The sequence below is a fragment of the Ceratotherium simum genome, chromosome 9 (genome assembly GCF_057802395.1).
Source record: "Ceratotherium simum simum isolate JZ-2026a chromosome 9, ASM5780239v1, whole genome shotgun sequence".
Classification (NCBI taxonomy): Eukaryota; Metazoa; Chordata; class Mammalia; order Perissodactyla; family Rhinocerotidae; genus Ceratotherium; species Ceratotherium simum.
Genome location: NC_141908.1, coordinates 35,888,120 through 35,905,070, shown reverse-complemented (window position 1 = coordinate 35,905,070; position 16,951 = coordinate 35,888,120). Strand labels below are relative to the sequence as shown.

The window sequence follows — 16,951 nt, the reverse complement described above, 5'->3', positions numbered from 1 at the left end:
TTTAGCTGCAAATTGGAATGATATAATCCTATTTGAATTATATGTAAAGCACTGTAGGACATATTATTAAGTGAAAAGAAAGGAAATCAAAACAGTACCAATTACATGATCTCATTTACTTATATATGTGTATATATCTGTATATGTACACAAATGCATCGGAAAAGGATTTGAAGGATACATATCAAACGCTTAACAGAGGGTTATTTTGGGGAAGGAGCACATAGCGGTAGTGATTGAAACATATATTTTATTTGCCTCTGACAAATGTAATAAAATAAGAAAAAAAAACCAAATTTGAGCTCATGAACTCTAAAAATAAAACCAAACAAACAAATTTAAAAAACAGTTATAGTCCCTTTCTTCACAAAGCGTAGTGGAGGGAAGAAATACTTTAAAACGCAGAAATGCTACAATGGGGGAAGTACAGGGAGGTTTTGGAGTTTCTGGGGGAAATTCTATCAAACCTGATATATGAATGATGAACGCAGGTGGATGCTGATGTTATTTTATGCAGAGGTGGCAGCATTCATTAACTCATCAAATACTGTTGTATACATATGCAAAAACCTAAAAGCAGGAGTGAGCACGTTGAGCTGTGGAGCTGAGTACAGTCCCGCATGGCTGGCATGTGGAAGGCTAGGGTTGAAAGCACAGGCGAAAGACTGGGAAGCTGGGCAAGGACCAGATCACACAGGGCCTCGCTGGCCGCATTCCGGATTTTTGACTTTGTGTTAAGTTATTAAAAGGTTGTTAGGTAAGTGAGAGATGAAACGAGATTCAGTTTCAGGAAGGTCCTCCAGCAGCCCTATAAAGATGGGTGAAAAGTGGACAAGCTCTGAGGCAGGGAAGACCCATCAGGGCAATCAGGAGGTTATCTGGATGCAGGATGAGCGTGAGAATGAGGACAACTGAATGGATTTGAGACAAGTTAGCAGGTACAACAAAAAAGACTTGGAGAATCATTTGATTTTGAAGTTTGTGAGTGAGAAGTAGGAATCAAGGAAAATAAAGGCAATTCACACTAGTATCCCTTTTAACTCTTGACAGTGTGTTCCCCGTGTACTAAGCACTTAATTTTATTTTTCCTTTAAACCAATGAAATGTGATGATGTGGACAGTTCACTCTTTAAAGGCAAAGGCAACATCTTTTCTGTGTTTTTATGCCCTACCTGGCATAGTGCAGATCAAGAATTTAATAAATACTTACCAAATGAAGACAGAAGCAAGGTAGTCTCATTATTATAAAAATTCAAATAAATATCCATAAAATACCAATAAAAATACCAACAATAAAAATTGACCTAATGCCTTAGAGAATTAAAGATTTCGAAAGTGTTTGATTGTAGCAAGGAAAAGCAGTTGTCTGTCCACTATACCAACAACATTGAATATAGCTGTCATCCCTTACTGTATCATTTAGCATTTCTAGGTATCACACAGATAAATGAATTATGTTAATACAATACAGCATATTAAATTGATTTAGAATTTCCTCCTCATAATATCATATTCACTCAGTGATACCATGGTTGATGCTGCTGAAAAGCGTTTATTTAATAATAAACTTCAAAATTCATAGGTACAAATGTACCTTACTTTCAGAGGTGCCATATTCTTTTCAGATGAATTCATGCGAACCCAACCAAAAACTAATTTTCCTGGATTATTAAAAAAAAATATACGCATGCTGCACATTTTGCTGGAAACATTAAAACCTGTGCTTATGAAACCATCCTGGAACCATATTTTTATGACTTATAAAAGAAATTAGTACTTTCACTCAAAGGGCTAGTTATTAAATATTGTATCTTTAAAAAAAAAACAGCATGCTGCAAAACATTTGTATTTTATAGATACAAATTTCAAGAGCTAGAAATGAATATGGGCTTTAAACTTTAATAATAATTCAAAGATGCTGCTAACAAAGGCTACTTTTGATCAGCTGATTTTTCTAAAGCATTTTTAAAAGGTTAACAAATAGAGAGTTAACCTTCAAAATAAGTTCAAGGATCCTTCTCTAAATGTTTGGTTTCTGTTTACCTGGAATACAGATCAAGATACTACAATATTGCCAAACGAAAACAAGCTGTTTTCCCAGTTACATATAAATACCTTTAAGGGTATGTTTTGGGAGTCCTTAAATTTTATTTTCAATTTGTTTCTGCTCAAAACAAGGACACAAGCTATCCATTAAGAAAAGGAAGAAGCACAATTGGAGGGTATATAAGGACACCTGCTCCTAATCACCATGACAATTGATACACAGTTAGAAATCGACCTCCCCAAAGATAAGAAAATCAATATTTATAGAACAGCCAGCACTTCAAATATATGGTTAGTGTTATGACTACACTCTACTCTAAAGTTCTTAAGCTTTATACCTGTGATCAATAGGGAAAAAAAATGTTGCCATTTGCAATGGGGTGTTCTGTGAAGAGTGGTCCTGCTTACATCACTTCATTTCAAAGGATTTGGTAGGATAATCAGATCGGCTCAAGCTGAAACAGCCCAATTGCTAGTAAAAACTGCCTCAGCCCTTAAAGGCCTGCAGGGCTTTAAAAATCAATGATGCTATAGTATTTGCATCCTTAAAAAGACAGCCAAAAAGCAAACTAAACAAATGTTGAAAATGTATTCTTCAACACTATTTCAAAGTATTTCTGCTCCCCGTTCATATACCCACTTAGGAAACATAATTAGACACTCCCAAGTCTATCAATATTGCCAATGGCTAATGCGCATAGGCCAAGACAATTAGGAGATATTTTGAAAAAAATCAGATAAAAGTAATTCACACGTGTAGTTATTATACGTCTCATTTTAACTTTAAATTAATGGGGGTCATGAGAAAAATAAAAATCAACATGTGTAAAAGTAATCTTATTTTAAGTTTATGGGCTCTTGTATTATGCTGCTCTATTAGAGAATGTTATTGTCTGCTTAAATTGTGTGTTAGACTTTTATATTAGTCCTGGAAGGTAAGATTATATTACTGTGTGTGCCTCTGATTATGGTGGGATCATAAAACCCTAAGCATGCAAGTAAGCCAATGGAACCTTCTTGACGGCAAACTCAGAGGAATGATACTGCAGATACATGAAGAGCACCCTTCACCTCTCTTCTATCAGTTGGTCCTTAATCAGGAGTTGGATCAGAGAAGTGCGACAAAGGCTTCTGATTTGCTGCAATTCTTGTGAAGAGACTCCCTGGTGTAGACCAGACATCCATGGAGAATTCAGTAGTAAAAAAGAAACAAAAGTGGCTCCCTTTTAAAATTCATTGATTCATTTAGTTATTTATTGATTCTTCTAATTATTCAACACATTCTTTTCAAGGACTGCAAAGTGACAGGAAAGTTGCTCAGCACTGTAATTACAAGTCTCTGAACTACTTTGCATATAGAGACAAGTAATAAAAATAAAACAATGTGATACATAGTAATAATAGATTGGCCATGGTATCAAAACTACAGGGAATACAACTTTCAAGAGAGAAAGAATACCCAGTTAGTTCAAGACAGAGCTGAAGCGTCCCTGAAACCAAACAACAAAGTAAATAGGCAATATTTTATAGAGCATATTGAAAGGAAGCAAAGTTATCAGAATTCAACTCATAAAGGCTCAGTATTTAAAGATTGCATTTTGAACAACTGCATAAGTGGAAAATAAGATTCAGTTATAGAAGCCCTGGTGTAAAAAATGAGAGTCTCCTCACAAAACGTCTTGGACAAATTAATGGATACACAGAGGTGCTTCTAGAAAGAACCATAACAACTTCCTTAGCCAGATTATTAAGGAGGTTCTAGAGAATTAAACAGAACTCAATACAAACTTTTTAGAATTTTTCATAAATATGTTTGTGTGTGTATTTGTGTATGTATATTGTAGTAAAGGATATAATTCTAAGTGTAAATGTGCATGCATGTATCCCTCCATTCTCCCCCCACACCAACTTCTTTCTTTATAAACTTACTCTTTACCCAAGGAGATGAAAAATAGAAACCCAACAATTCTAGATGATAGCAAAGAAATCCATGATTTTGATTTTAAGAGTATCAGAAATTATCAGTAATGACTAAGATAGTTACTCACTCAAAAAAGGCTTGACACCATATAAACAGATTCTTGACTTCCCCGATACAAGTGACTTTATCTGTTTTTGGATGATCTGAAATCTGCCCAGTGCTAGAATTGTTTTTAGGCATCCAACTCTAGCTTCCACTGACTTCCTCCTTTGTTTTCCACTGAGAAGCAATTTATTGTTTTGTGTTGTTGTTGTTCTCTCTTTGCCCACACTACAGCAGGCAGGTTCCATGCTCAGCAAAGCTGACTGTCTCTGAGACATATAGAAGCAAAAATTTCCCTTAGGAAGTTGCTAGATATTTTCAGCATATTCCCCAAATGTTCTTTTTTCTGCCTTACAAAGTATCTTTATAGATTTAAATGAGTCCATTTTATAAGAACAATAACCTTCCAAATGATATCTACTGTAATATAAAAACTACACTTTCCAGAATATATAAACAGTCCCTGTTGAGCAACATAGAGTCATTAGTTCCAGATAGTAGGCATACTTTTTCACCCTTTAAACTCTAAAGCTTGTCATTTCATTACAGTTTGAGAAATGGTTCTGCCATTTATCTGCCTTTTTCACTCAATGGGAAATTACATACAAGACTAACACATCACTTTTTACAAATAATATTCACCATGAGTGAATATAATAAATATAGTTACAGTTATTCTCAATTACTTATATTCCTGAATGTACATTGCATACAATAACACATAACACATTTCTTTCTTCCATCACTCCTCTCTTCATATTTGAGGTTATATGTTTTACAAGTAATGATTTGAATTCAAAAAGTATCATCAAAAGAAAACGAAAAGGTTATATAAATGTCATGGCCTCACTGTGAATTTTATATGCTCTTGCTGAACTGAACTCGGTGAACATCTGGACTGGGTTTCTACTGTAAAGAGAAATACATCTATGCGTGAAATAGTGTTCCTGGCAAAAGCTTCTTGACATAGAAGAGTCTTGAAAACATGTGGAAAACTCCTCCTAATCACACATTTACACATATGTTGCTGTCATTTTTCTTTTCTATAGAGTAAAACTGGATCTTAATAAGAAAGTTCATACTGCTCATTCCCTTCTTCATCTATAAAAGAAGAGCTTTCATTGCCTTATATATACTTTCAGAAACCAGAGCATGTCAATTAGAACCCATGCTGGCTTTTTTAATCCATGTAATGGATTATAATGTAGGAAAGAAGATGTGGGCATGGATTTCTGTGGTTGTTCTTATGTGTTACATAATAATAACATTGATGACCATAAGGCCTAAACTATCAAAAGTAGAACATTAAAAATTATTTTATCAATAAAGATATATTACACTATATATGTTATTTATATTGAAGGCAAGATCTTGAAGGTAACCCTGTGTCTTCCTCTTGTTTATATCTTCTAATAATGTCTTTTTTTTTCCCCTTAAAAAACAATATGTGAGTTTTTTTTTTTTTTAAATAAGTAATACGGCTGTTGGAGAAATTCTAGAAAATTATAAAGAGTGGAATCATTCATAATCATACAACCCAGTAATGAGATTTTCTCATGATGCTTTATTTTTTCTTTTTTAATGACTTCTGTAAATACTTAAAAAAATTTTTTTTAATTTACATAGAAAAGTGTAAGGAAAAGAATGAAATTACTCATAATCCCATCACCCAGTGATGGCCTACATTTGCTTCTATTTCCATAACTATCCTTCTCTGTGACTAAAGTAGGATAACATTTTATTATACCTTATTATACTTTTTCATGTATCTATTTATGACTAATTTATGTCATTAAATATTCTTTAAAAATATAAATTTTAATATCTGCATAACTTTCCATCTTGTTTCTGTAGGAAATCATTTAATCTTTCCCTACTCAGATATTTAAGAAAATAAGGCAGTAGAAAACATCTCTGTTTAAATATTAACAAAATTTCTAACCAACTCAGCCAGCTTTATTTGCGAAACAAGGAAATAAAGGCCCATTTCTCTTAATAAAAATTTTTTTCTTAAATTGAGCCGATACATGTTTGGATCTCTCTGTGTATTGTTTGTTCTGTTTTTCTAGCATAATACTTGTGCCAAAAAAGAAGCAAATAAAAAAGAATATTTAGGGATTCGAGATAAGAGTAGTCTTTCTCATTTTAGGTGAAAATTGACTTCTTAGTACAACTTTCTCAAACAGAATTTTCTGCAATATTATGGTGATAACATTTTATTTAAACTAGTAGAATAGCAGCAATAACAAAACACATATTCAGCGTGTTTAAAATTTTATTTCCCCCTGCAGAGGAAGAAAAATGTCAGAATTGTTTACCTGGGGATATGATATAGAAGAAATCTTTAAATTCATCCATCCAAACTTCTGCCAGTCTCCTGTTGTTCTTGTTGATGACATGACCAGTGCCACCAGGGAAAGTGTATGGAGTTGCCTTCCGAAAAACGTGACCAACATGGGAGCAAGTCACAATCTCCAATGAGCCTCCACATTGCCAAATCTGGGAAAAGAGCAATTATTGTAAAGGACTCATTGTAGATAATGCAGTAAAAATATCTGAGAAGCAACTGAGGCTAACTAAGGCCAAATCTTCAGATCGTATATGGTTCAAGCAAACATCAAATGGATACAAAATTTAGAACTAGTATACTTAAGTTTGGCAAAGGATTCTAATTTGGAACAGCTTGATATATTTAATTATTGTACCACTGGAATCATGGAAGTTAGATGAAGCAATTATTTTCGTGTGCTTTTATTAGACTGCCTAACTTGCAGTTTCTAGTAGTTAACCTAATTGCTATTTAATAGATATTTGGTACCAAAATCTGCTATGAATGAATGAATTTATACATATTAGATGCAATGGTCAATAACTAAATTTGATTTGCAGAAAAATCAACCTATTATACTCCATCCATCTGGAATTTTAAATGAATATAAATTCTCAGCTGTCCAATATCCCCTGTATCTTACGCCTTTGGATATGTTATTATTGTTATTAAAATGTGCTGGAGCTCCTTTACATCTGCTCAACATCTACACATCCTTCAAAGTCCACCTCCAAGATCATTTCTTCTAGGAAGCTCTGTGGGGAGGTTTAGTATTATGTGACTTTTGTACTTTAAACATGCTTTCATGAAGAACTAATTACACTATATTATAAGCAATTGTTTACTTCACTATCTCTCCTTTAAAACTATGAACTCTTGGAAAACATACACCATATGTTTCTTGATGTCCTAGATTTACTGTGTAGTTGAGGCTAGGTATTAAGTATTCATAAAACATTTATTTCTATAAAATTATACTGTATAGCCATAGGTTATACTAATAGCATGTATGTGTGTGTTATACATATGTATGTGTGTGTCATATATATGTTACATATATATAACATGTTATATATGTTATATATAGATACTATATATACATATGTTGTACACACTCATATATATTTATTACGTACATGTAATATCTTATATATGTGCTACAGGCTTTTTATCCCAATAAATAAAAGTCATAGTTATCGCTACATGTAGTTGGAAGGACTTCATTTTATATTGTAACTAACATTTCTTATTTTAATGAGAGTTGCTTCTTTTGCAAGATAAAGTTTTCTCCAACTGATCCCTCAAGTAATATCCATTTTCGAAGAGGGCTGCTATTGGGCTTCGGTAGCAGTAAGAGACATTCGTTGTCACCAGAAGACAAAAGATGCTAAATAGTAAGTTATATTCATCAACAATGGTTTACGCATTATATGTGCAATTTATTCTTTCTCATTTTCTAACTGTTTAAACAGTGTAACGCTAACAGAAAAGAAGGTCCAACCCAACACTGAAATGATGGGGCAATAAAAAAGAATGGAATTTACCATTCTCCTCAAAAGACAGGATAGCTCATTTTTTAATAATCAAAGTATTTAATTGATTGGTAACTTTCTCATCTTTCTAGCACAAAATCTAGAAACCTTCTTGTAAATACACACATCTTTACCTTCTGCCTTCCTATTAAAATGGAGGAAGTTGATCCTTCCCCTATCAAAGACAAATCAATACTTGTATGTCAGTCTAGATCATATCCCTTAAGTCTGTCTTAAGGACTTCACTGGTTTGGTCCTCCCCTTGACTTTCTCCTGAAACATCAATCATTTGTCTCATTACTAGATTATATCTATCTTCACATAATATCTCCTAAAATCTCCTATCTTTCAAATTGATTAAAAAATAGATAAACAAATAAAAAATTACAAAATGCAACAAAAAGTTGGTCCCTTTGGACCATCCCTTGGTCAATATTCCCATCCAACATATCTCATTTTTCTGTTTCCCTTTACTGTAAATTAACATAACATTTTTATTGATATATGTTGTTTCCCTTCCTCTATTTTTATCCATTTTTCTACTCATTGTGAAAAGCTGTTTATTTCTGCAACTCCCCCAAAATTGCTATGGTGAAAATCACAAATTTTTCCCTCGATGAATGTCTAGTAGACTCCTTTCTTGGATTCTCTTGCTTTCCCTCCTACTACCTCACTGTTTAAGCATTTTCACTCTAAATTTCTATATAAATGTTGGCCTTCATCTTTCTTGCTTCATTCTCTAGGTGGTCTTATTGATTCTTATTACTTTACATACGATCTGAATCTCACAGCCTCAACAGTGACATCTGAGCTCAGATCTCTCCTCTGGGATCCAGACTTGTGTATCCAAACATCTACTTGATATCACCTCTTCCATGTCTCAGAGACATCCAAATAAATGTGTCCGAAGTGGAATTGTTGATTCATCCCCACCTTATCAGTCAGGTCTTTTTTTCTTTTCTTTCAGTCTTTTTTTTTAAATTAACAATAAACAGTGCCACCATTCATCCAAGTGGTCAATCCAAAAAACAAAACAAAAACCCTAGAAGTCATCATTGATTTCTCCTTTTGTTTCATCACTTATATTCACTCCATTAACAACTCCTGGTGGTGCTACCTATAAAACAATTCTCAGTATATCCATCTGTCTCTGTCTCCACTGCTACTCTCCTTGTCCTAGTCACCAACGTCTCTTGTCTGTCAAGTGCCATAGATTCTCAATTGTCTTGCTGCTTTCACTGTTGCTCTCCTATAATTTGTTTTGTACTGAGAAATCAGACTGGCCTTTTAAAAATTTAATCATTTCATTTTACTTCCCTGCTTAAATAGTGCAGGGAGTTGCACTATGAATATAAACTAAATCCTTTAGCAGGGCCTCTAAGACCCTACACCATTCTCTCTCTCTGTCAATAAACACTGGTGATGTTGGTGCTCTGTCATTTCCTAGACTAACAAATCACATACTCTCTTTCACATACAAACCCTCAACACATGCTTTCCCTATACCTGGGCTACAATTATGTGAGCCTTTCACCTGACTGCCTCTTTCACATACTTCTCATCTCCACTGAAACATCACCTCATCAGAGAGATCTTCCCAGTCACCATATTTAAAGTGCCCCAGCCCAGTTATTTTCTTTAATAGCACCCTGTTTATTTCCTTCATTTCTTATCACATTTTGCAATTTACTTATTTATTTGTTTAGCTATGCACTTTTTTCCCCAACTAGAATGTAGATTCTAAAAGGGTACTGGAAGTGTCTAGCCATTGCTGTACCCCCAGAGACAAGCCCAGTGCTTGTGACATGGTAGGTGTCACTGTATATTGGTTGAATGGAAAAATGGACAACTCAAAATTAACTACTAAGATTATCATTAAAAAAAGGCATCCCTGGCAGAATGATGAGATTTAAACAGATATAATTTGGGGGGATTTTAAATTGCATTTTTTAAGGAAATATTTTTAGTATCAACCTAGGTAGAGTAGTCTAGTGAAACGATACGCATCTGCTGTTGCACACGACTTGGGACTTGAGGAAGTTCTTTGGAGGTCACAACACACAACACACAAATAAACATTAGAAATGGCTGATGGTTTATGACAAACAAGGTTGCTAAATGATACAATCTTAATTTTTAATGTGTTATCAAAGTAACCATTTAGCCAAACTCACACTCTCTCTCTCACAAACATGATTTAGTAAAGTACTCAGGTATTTGTACTGTGCCCAGGCCATTCAGCAAGGTGCCCCAAATTCAGAAGAAATATCCTATGACATGTTATACTTGAGAGGAAATTTAAGATCTCTTTAGTGTATAGAATGCAGTGTTAGCAGTAGAGCTTTACCTCCTCTTCTATGGATTAGGCATGAATGAAGAGCTTCTTTCTTCCTTCATCCAAGTCATATAGAGGAATTAATAAATGAAGGAGAGATTGGCATTTCATTCCCTGCTAAATACTTGCTGAGCAATAAATCAGCAGACTACCCTGGTGCTGCCATCAGAACATAGCAGGACATGGTGAATGAGTTTGTGGGAAAGGCTCATTTATGGGGAAAACATGACCCTAGTAAAATGGTGACCGTTTCTGGTCTAGAGAATCCTGAAAGTGAGTTGGGGTTTATTGAACAGCTTGTTCCAGCAGAATTCACAGGTCTAGTGATGCAGTGACCCTGGGAGGGAGTGGTCTTTGAGGACAACTGGACAAGACTTCAGTGGTTCCCCAACTCTATAGAGCATGGAATACAGAAGAGAAAAAAATGAGCTATTGGACTAGCAATATGGCAGATCAGCAAGGAGATGTACCATTAAGAAAAACAGTTGGAGACCTTACCGGGCGGGAGAGAAACTAAGATTTCCCTCTCCAAAAGGCCGTTGGATGACAGAGGGGATAGGAAATAAAGCTGAGAACACTTTTAAGAAAACAATGAAACCGTGTATAGAAGACTGTCATATGGATGGAGGCCATTCGTGGCAAGCGGAACCATATTAAGCCAACAATAGGCAGTCATCATAAAACATGATATCAGATAAGACTTGCCATTTCTCTAGCCCTCCAAGTTGACCCTATACACTGGGGGAGTAGCAACCCAGAAAACCCTGCCCTTCCCCATTTCAAGCTCTTCTATCAGCATGGGCCTGGGAAGAGAAAGGAATGTAAGCTATGTATTGCTTATGAAATCAAAGCTTTAAACTGAAAATTTCTAGTATTTTTAATAACTGAAAGTATTGTCCTAAATCACATCAGAATTGGAAAGGAATACTCTTCAGAGCACGAAGCAATGATTGAAGAAAAAAATCAAACCATTTAAGTTTGTACTCCACTAAATTCAGACTATATAATAAGCCCCATTGCTTATAAACCAGTGATTGACAACCGTCCTCAGGGTTCCCAATTTGCCTTTTTGGAAATATGGATTATTATTATTACTATTATTACTGTGGTTGCATAAGTGAGGGCACTTTACTTCTACTCTGTCACTTCTTGGCCATACCCTGGTTTGTAGGCTTATGGGTTCTATGCCCTGAACATGCACAAAGAAAAGAGAATGATATCTAGTTTGAAATCTTTTAAACCTAGGGTTCCAATGGTCTCTCACCCCTTTCCCTCCTAATAGGCAAAGGTGAGGATATACGAAAGTGCTGATTTTTGGTTATCCTCCTAACTTGCAATGAGATTTTGTGTGTATATGCATAGGCATAAGCAATAATGATTGTTGATTTACAAGGCAGAAGGAAAACCTGTCCCTGACTTTGACTCTCAGAGATGGAGGCAGTTCTTAAATACATTTAGGAGAGGTAATAGAGGTAAAGGCAGCTGTTCCATAATTCAGTGAATAGTGCCCTGGTTTTTGCTTGTGAGCCATAGTCTACTGACTCCTGGAATAAAGTGACTACTTTTCCCATTGCCATCTGTGATCATAGATTGTGCGGCTAAACACTCATATTGCATTTCGTAGGTAAAGCCTCTCCCCAAATTTTGCATGAAAATGAAAAGATCAAGGTAGGAATGTATAACATCATGCATTAATTAGGCTGATATCTGGTCATGATAATACCCAGTTAGTTAATATAAAAATAAAACATTTAATGGATCAAATATTGAGCAAATAGTTACCGTGTACTTAGTAGACACTTGGGTACTGTAAAAGAATTAAAAAATAAACAGTTCCCAGAAAACTATATGGTTAAATATTAAAGTGAAAAGATCTCAGATTGAGTGGAGTCCCCAGTGACTACCATGATAATTTTCTTAGTGTACTTCAATAAATATTTTAGAAGGACTGAAGAAAGAAAGGAAAGAAGAAAATAAAGAAGGACAAGTATGATACAGTCAGTAAGAACTTGGGCTTGGAAATAAGGAAACAGAATTTTTCTAGTGGCTCTGTCACTTATTATCTATGTATACTTGTGAAAACTATTTAAGTCTTCAAGGCCTTAATTTCCCCATTGGAAACTAGGGATAATAATAACTACTTCCTAAGACACTAATGAGATTGTATCAAGCACCATGCCTGACACTTCATATGGGAAGAAGTGAAATGTTATCTGTATATTACTTTCATTGTTGTTCTTATTCAGGGAAATCAACATCTGCACATTATCAGCTTATTCTTGCTTCTTAAAATATTTTATTTAAATCTTAGCGAGTTTTGCCTTTTTTTGGAATTGCAATATTCCAAAAGTCTGGGGGTTTAGGTACAGTGAGGAGTTTAAAAGAACACCCAATTAGTTTCCAATTAGAATACTACATTTTGTCCTCTAAAATTATTTTACAGTGTCTGAACAAACAGTATAAACTGAAGAAAACATGATGTCTCATCCACACAAACACCTGATGTCCGAAGTACTTTGTATCATAGAGCACATCTGATTGTTATTTTCTAGACTTCTAACAGATTAATATTTGCATATTATGTCTCTTTCAAGTAAATTTGGCCATGTATAAGATACAAACTGTCCTTTTATCCACAGAAGAGTGAAGCTAGCTAGTTACTTGTCTTCTTCCCAGATATTTTTGTGAGTCTTTTGATGATGGAGAAGGTTATTAATCAAAATGTAAAATGCCCATTGCTCATTTGATTATCTACTTGATTTTTTTCCCCTAGCTAGAAGACAATTAACTAACATATATTATTCTTTTCATGTTTTTTGGCACCTACATCAGTGACATTTTAATTAGGGTTCATCAACTTCATAAGCTCCAACTTTGCAATCTCAGTTCCGGTGCTACTATGGTTTCTAATTTTACAGCTGTTGTGCCAAATTCATGCAGCTGCTTGTTTTTATACTGATATTACCCCCTCCCCCAACCCACACACATACTGTCTCTGGCACAAAGTCATTGTTTAATATGGCCTTAACAACAACAACAGTACAGCAGAGACCAAATGGCTCAGTATAGCGCTGAGCACAATGGTCGTGAGTGTGTAGGCTCTGGTTGCAGAGATCACATCCTAGCTCTGCCTCATACTAGCAGGGTGAACTCAGCTACTTCATCTTTCTCTGCTTCAGGTTTCAGGTAATAATAAGAGACTAGAAGAATCTACCTCAGATGCTTGTTGTGAGGATTAAGGCAAACCAATACACATAAAGCCTTTATGTGAAAAATGTATTGAAATGGAGCAAATAGGAGAGGTTTATTAAGGGGTTATTGCATTAATCTAGGAAAGATATGATAATGACTTGGACCAGAGTGATGGCAATGGAAATAGAGAGGAATGTAATAAATTGACATAATTTTAATCCTTAATTAAAATTAAGGATTAATGTATGTGCTTTCTCTTATCATAATGTCCTCCCTATTAGACTCAACTTACTTTTTTTTCCGGTAAACAGTTCTTAACTACTAGATTTCATTGATCTCAGTTTTCACTGACTCATAGCCTTTACTACTTACCTCTATACCACCCCACCCCATTTAGCTCTCAATTCTATATAGTTTGTCATCTTGTTAAATGTCATTTGTGTATATGTATATTTATGTGTACACATATATATATATTATTCATATATACATTAATCTTATCTCTCCAACCACATTATTATTTCTTTGAGAAGAAGCATCACATTTCACTTTTTGAAATTGGTAATAATTCACATATAGTGAAAAAAAATCAGAATTTAAATATGTCATTAAATCGGTGTTTGCAAAGTTTAAAAAAATGTTTAGCTCATATTGGTGCTCAACACATATTGATTGACTGATTGATTGATCTATTAATATTCATATACAGAAATCTGGAAAATTACAGTGTACACAAAATGTATCTATCATAAAATGGAATTAGGAAAAAATGCTATTATTTTCTTGGTTCTGGCAAAGGGAAAACTGAAACAAGATACTGATGACTCAATTTTCAAAATATTTCATTCTATATTCACCGTTTGTTTCAAATAATCCCTGTCAGCACTTCAACTCTCCACTTTGTTTATACATACTCAAGTAGACTGATGACGAACCTTTTAATTCTTACAATTCAAATAAAGTCTAAAGAGCCTTCATTGAGATCCTGGAGGCACTATGATCCTCGATAAGTTGTCATAAACACAAGAGGCATGGAAGTCAGTATTCAAAAGGGGAAGTACATGGGGCTCAGTAGGCATTTTCTATTCATTCTTGACATGAAACTTGCCAGTTATTCCTCATAGTTATTTTGACTGGAGGAATGTCTTCTTTAATGATTGGTTTGATTCTTGGCCTAGTTTTTACTTCACAGTGTAATTGCGGAGATTTATGTGATCTGGAAGAAGTCTCTAGAGCTAGAGTCATATCCTGATACATCATAACATCTCAAGATGAAGACTCTTGTACATCAAGCTGCTGAGGCCTCTAAGTGTTAGTCTGAGTTGCCAGAGATTACAGATTCAACATACCTGAGGAATCTTTCCAGTACTTGATAATTTAATGTTTTGTTTAAACAGAATTATTATTTTGTATGAAAAGAGAAGAAAGCATCAGATTTGAAATGGGAAAGCTGAATTCCTGACATAAATACAAACTGTAGAATTTGAAACAAGTCACTTAATCTTGAGAGTCCTCAGAAAATTCATATGTAAAAGAAGAGAAAGTGAGGTTGATAATGGCTAAATTTTCTTCGTCCAGATTTCTAGGATTCAGATTACTTTCTTTATATAGAGTAAATGATTACTTTTAGAGATCAGATTTTTAGATAGGAATGATAAAACTCTCCAAAATTTTAATCAATATCTTCCTCCTTACGCAAGCTTAATTTACTTTAGCTGTGTTAGAAGTACAGGGTACAAATACCATTCTCTGAACAGGAGAAAGTATAAGAGATGACACTGCAAAACTTTTATGAGGCAATCAATGTGTTTTTTTCCTCAGATTTGGGAGTTCCCCTATTTTAGAAATGCAAATGGTATAAAAATAAGGGAAACCACAAAAGCACTTTTGTTTTCCAAAAGAATTTTTCAAGCTATAGTCATATATTAGAGTAATTTGAAGATTTTATTTTCACATTGGCATTAAATGTACACAATTCTGAGTTGAATCTATACCATTTCATATATGCCATCAATTTGCTTCTAAAATATTCCTTATCAAATACTTTCCCTTACAAAGTATTTTCCATCTTAACTTAGAACTGAACTTCTTGAAAGCCCAAAATTCAAAATGGATCCTTTTATACCTAATCATTTTCTAAAGGACTTACCATACTGATCCTGAAACAAGTTTCTTTAAGGGAAGTCTCCCAACCCAGTTTATCTTTCTCCTTTGCCAAAAATTTAGCAAGTGACTCCTGGGGATTATTGAGGGATGAGAGCAGTACTATGAAGGGAGAAAGGAAGAAAATAGAGCAGAAACACAGAAAGATTTGCTTACACTGGGTGTGATTTGAAGTGGAGGAACAGTTTTGAAAGGGAACTGTGACAGTGTGTGTATGAACCATTGTATTCAGAGGTATGGTGAGCTGGTTGTGGTCACAGATAGATTCTTTTTAACTTGTCTCCCACTCCTCTCAAACACGAACACCCATTCCCGGCAGTTAAAATGAATAGTGGAGATACCTCGAATACACACATGCCAACATTTTAAAATGTACACTAGAAATTCAAAATCTACTATCACTTTTTGCCTTTCAACAACTTTCTTCACCTGGGAGCTTTCTGATCTTCAGAATTACCACACATTATGGCCACTGTATTTCCCGGCATCAGGAGAATTGTTACCTGTCATTATTGCACATCTTATTAGGACTGCTGATATCGTGGAAATTCCCAGTTCTCCTTTAGATCAACAGAGCAACACATAGTCCTGATTGTGTTATGGGAAATCGTCCATCTTCTGCTTAAATGACATGTATGAATGCAGCAGGCAAGAAACGAAGAACACGAAGCAGCCAACCGGATATTGAAAATCCTACGTAATATGAGGTAATTCTGCTTAAGAAAATTAGTGTCTAGCTTCTCATATTTACAAAAAAAAGTATTAGTTTTTTTATTAGCGTAGATTGTCATAATCAGATAATTCATGAAAAAAAGAACACAAGAAATAATAAGTGATACAATCACACGTTTTCATCTTTCAATAATCAATAAAGTGTGATAAATGCTGGAGGCTTTGAAAGTATTTTCAGTGCATTTAAGAGGAATATTAACTAAGACAAAAGTAGAATTATTGGAATTTGTGCTTTCATCGTTGTACAATTAATCCTATGAATAAATCTCAACTGTGAAAAAATTGTACATCAATGAGATTTTTGAAAACTGGATGGAAAAGTTCTGTAATTTATTAAATGATATTTGGGTCAAATATTTTGCACTTTACATTGATGTCCTCCCATGTCTGATGATCTGACCGCCTATCAGATATCAGTAACATCTGCTGCTTCTAGCCACAGAGCAGCTCATGACAGCTGCGTGATGCTGCCCTAGAATTCATGCCAGAACAGTCCCTTTTGAATATTAGCAGACCACCTGGGTACCCAGCTGCAGCGTGTGACAACATCTCCTGCTCTTTTACGGCTGCCAGAGATACTTAAAAAGAACTTGGAAGGG

At 34.6% G+C, this 16,951-nt stretch overlaps 1 protein-coding gene across 11 annotated transcripts in view; it reads right to left on the bottom strand.

Moving 5' to 3' along the window:
* GALNT13 (polypeptide N-acetylgalactosaminyltransferase 13) overlaps positions 1-16,951 on the bottom strand; it is a 919,989-nt gene that overhangs the window by 136,103 nt on the left and 766,935 nt on the right. For all 11 annotated transcript variants that reach the window (XM_087435225.1, XM_087435227.1, XM_087435224.1 and 8 more), the window contains one exon: positions 6,388-6,568. In XM_087435225.1, the coding sequence (XP_087291351.1) occupies positions 6,388-6,568 (181 nt within the window). The remainder of the gene's footprint in view (positions 1-6,387; positions 6,569-16,951) is intronic.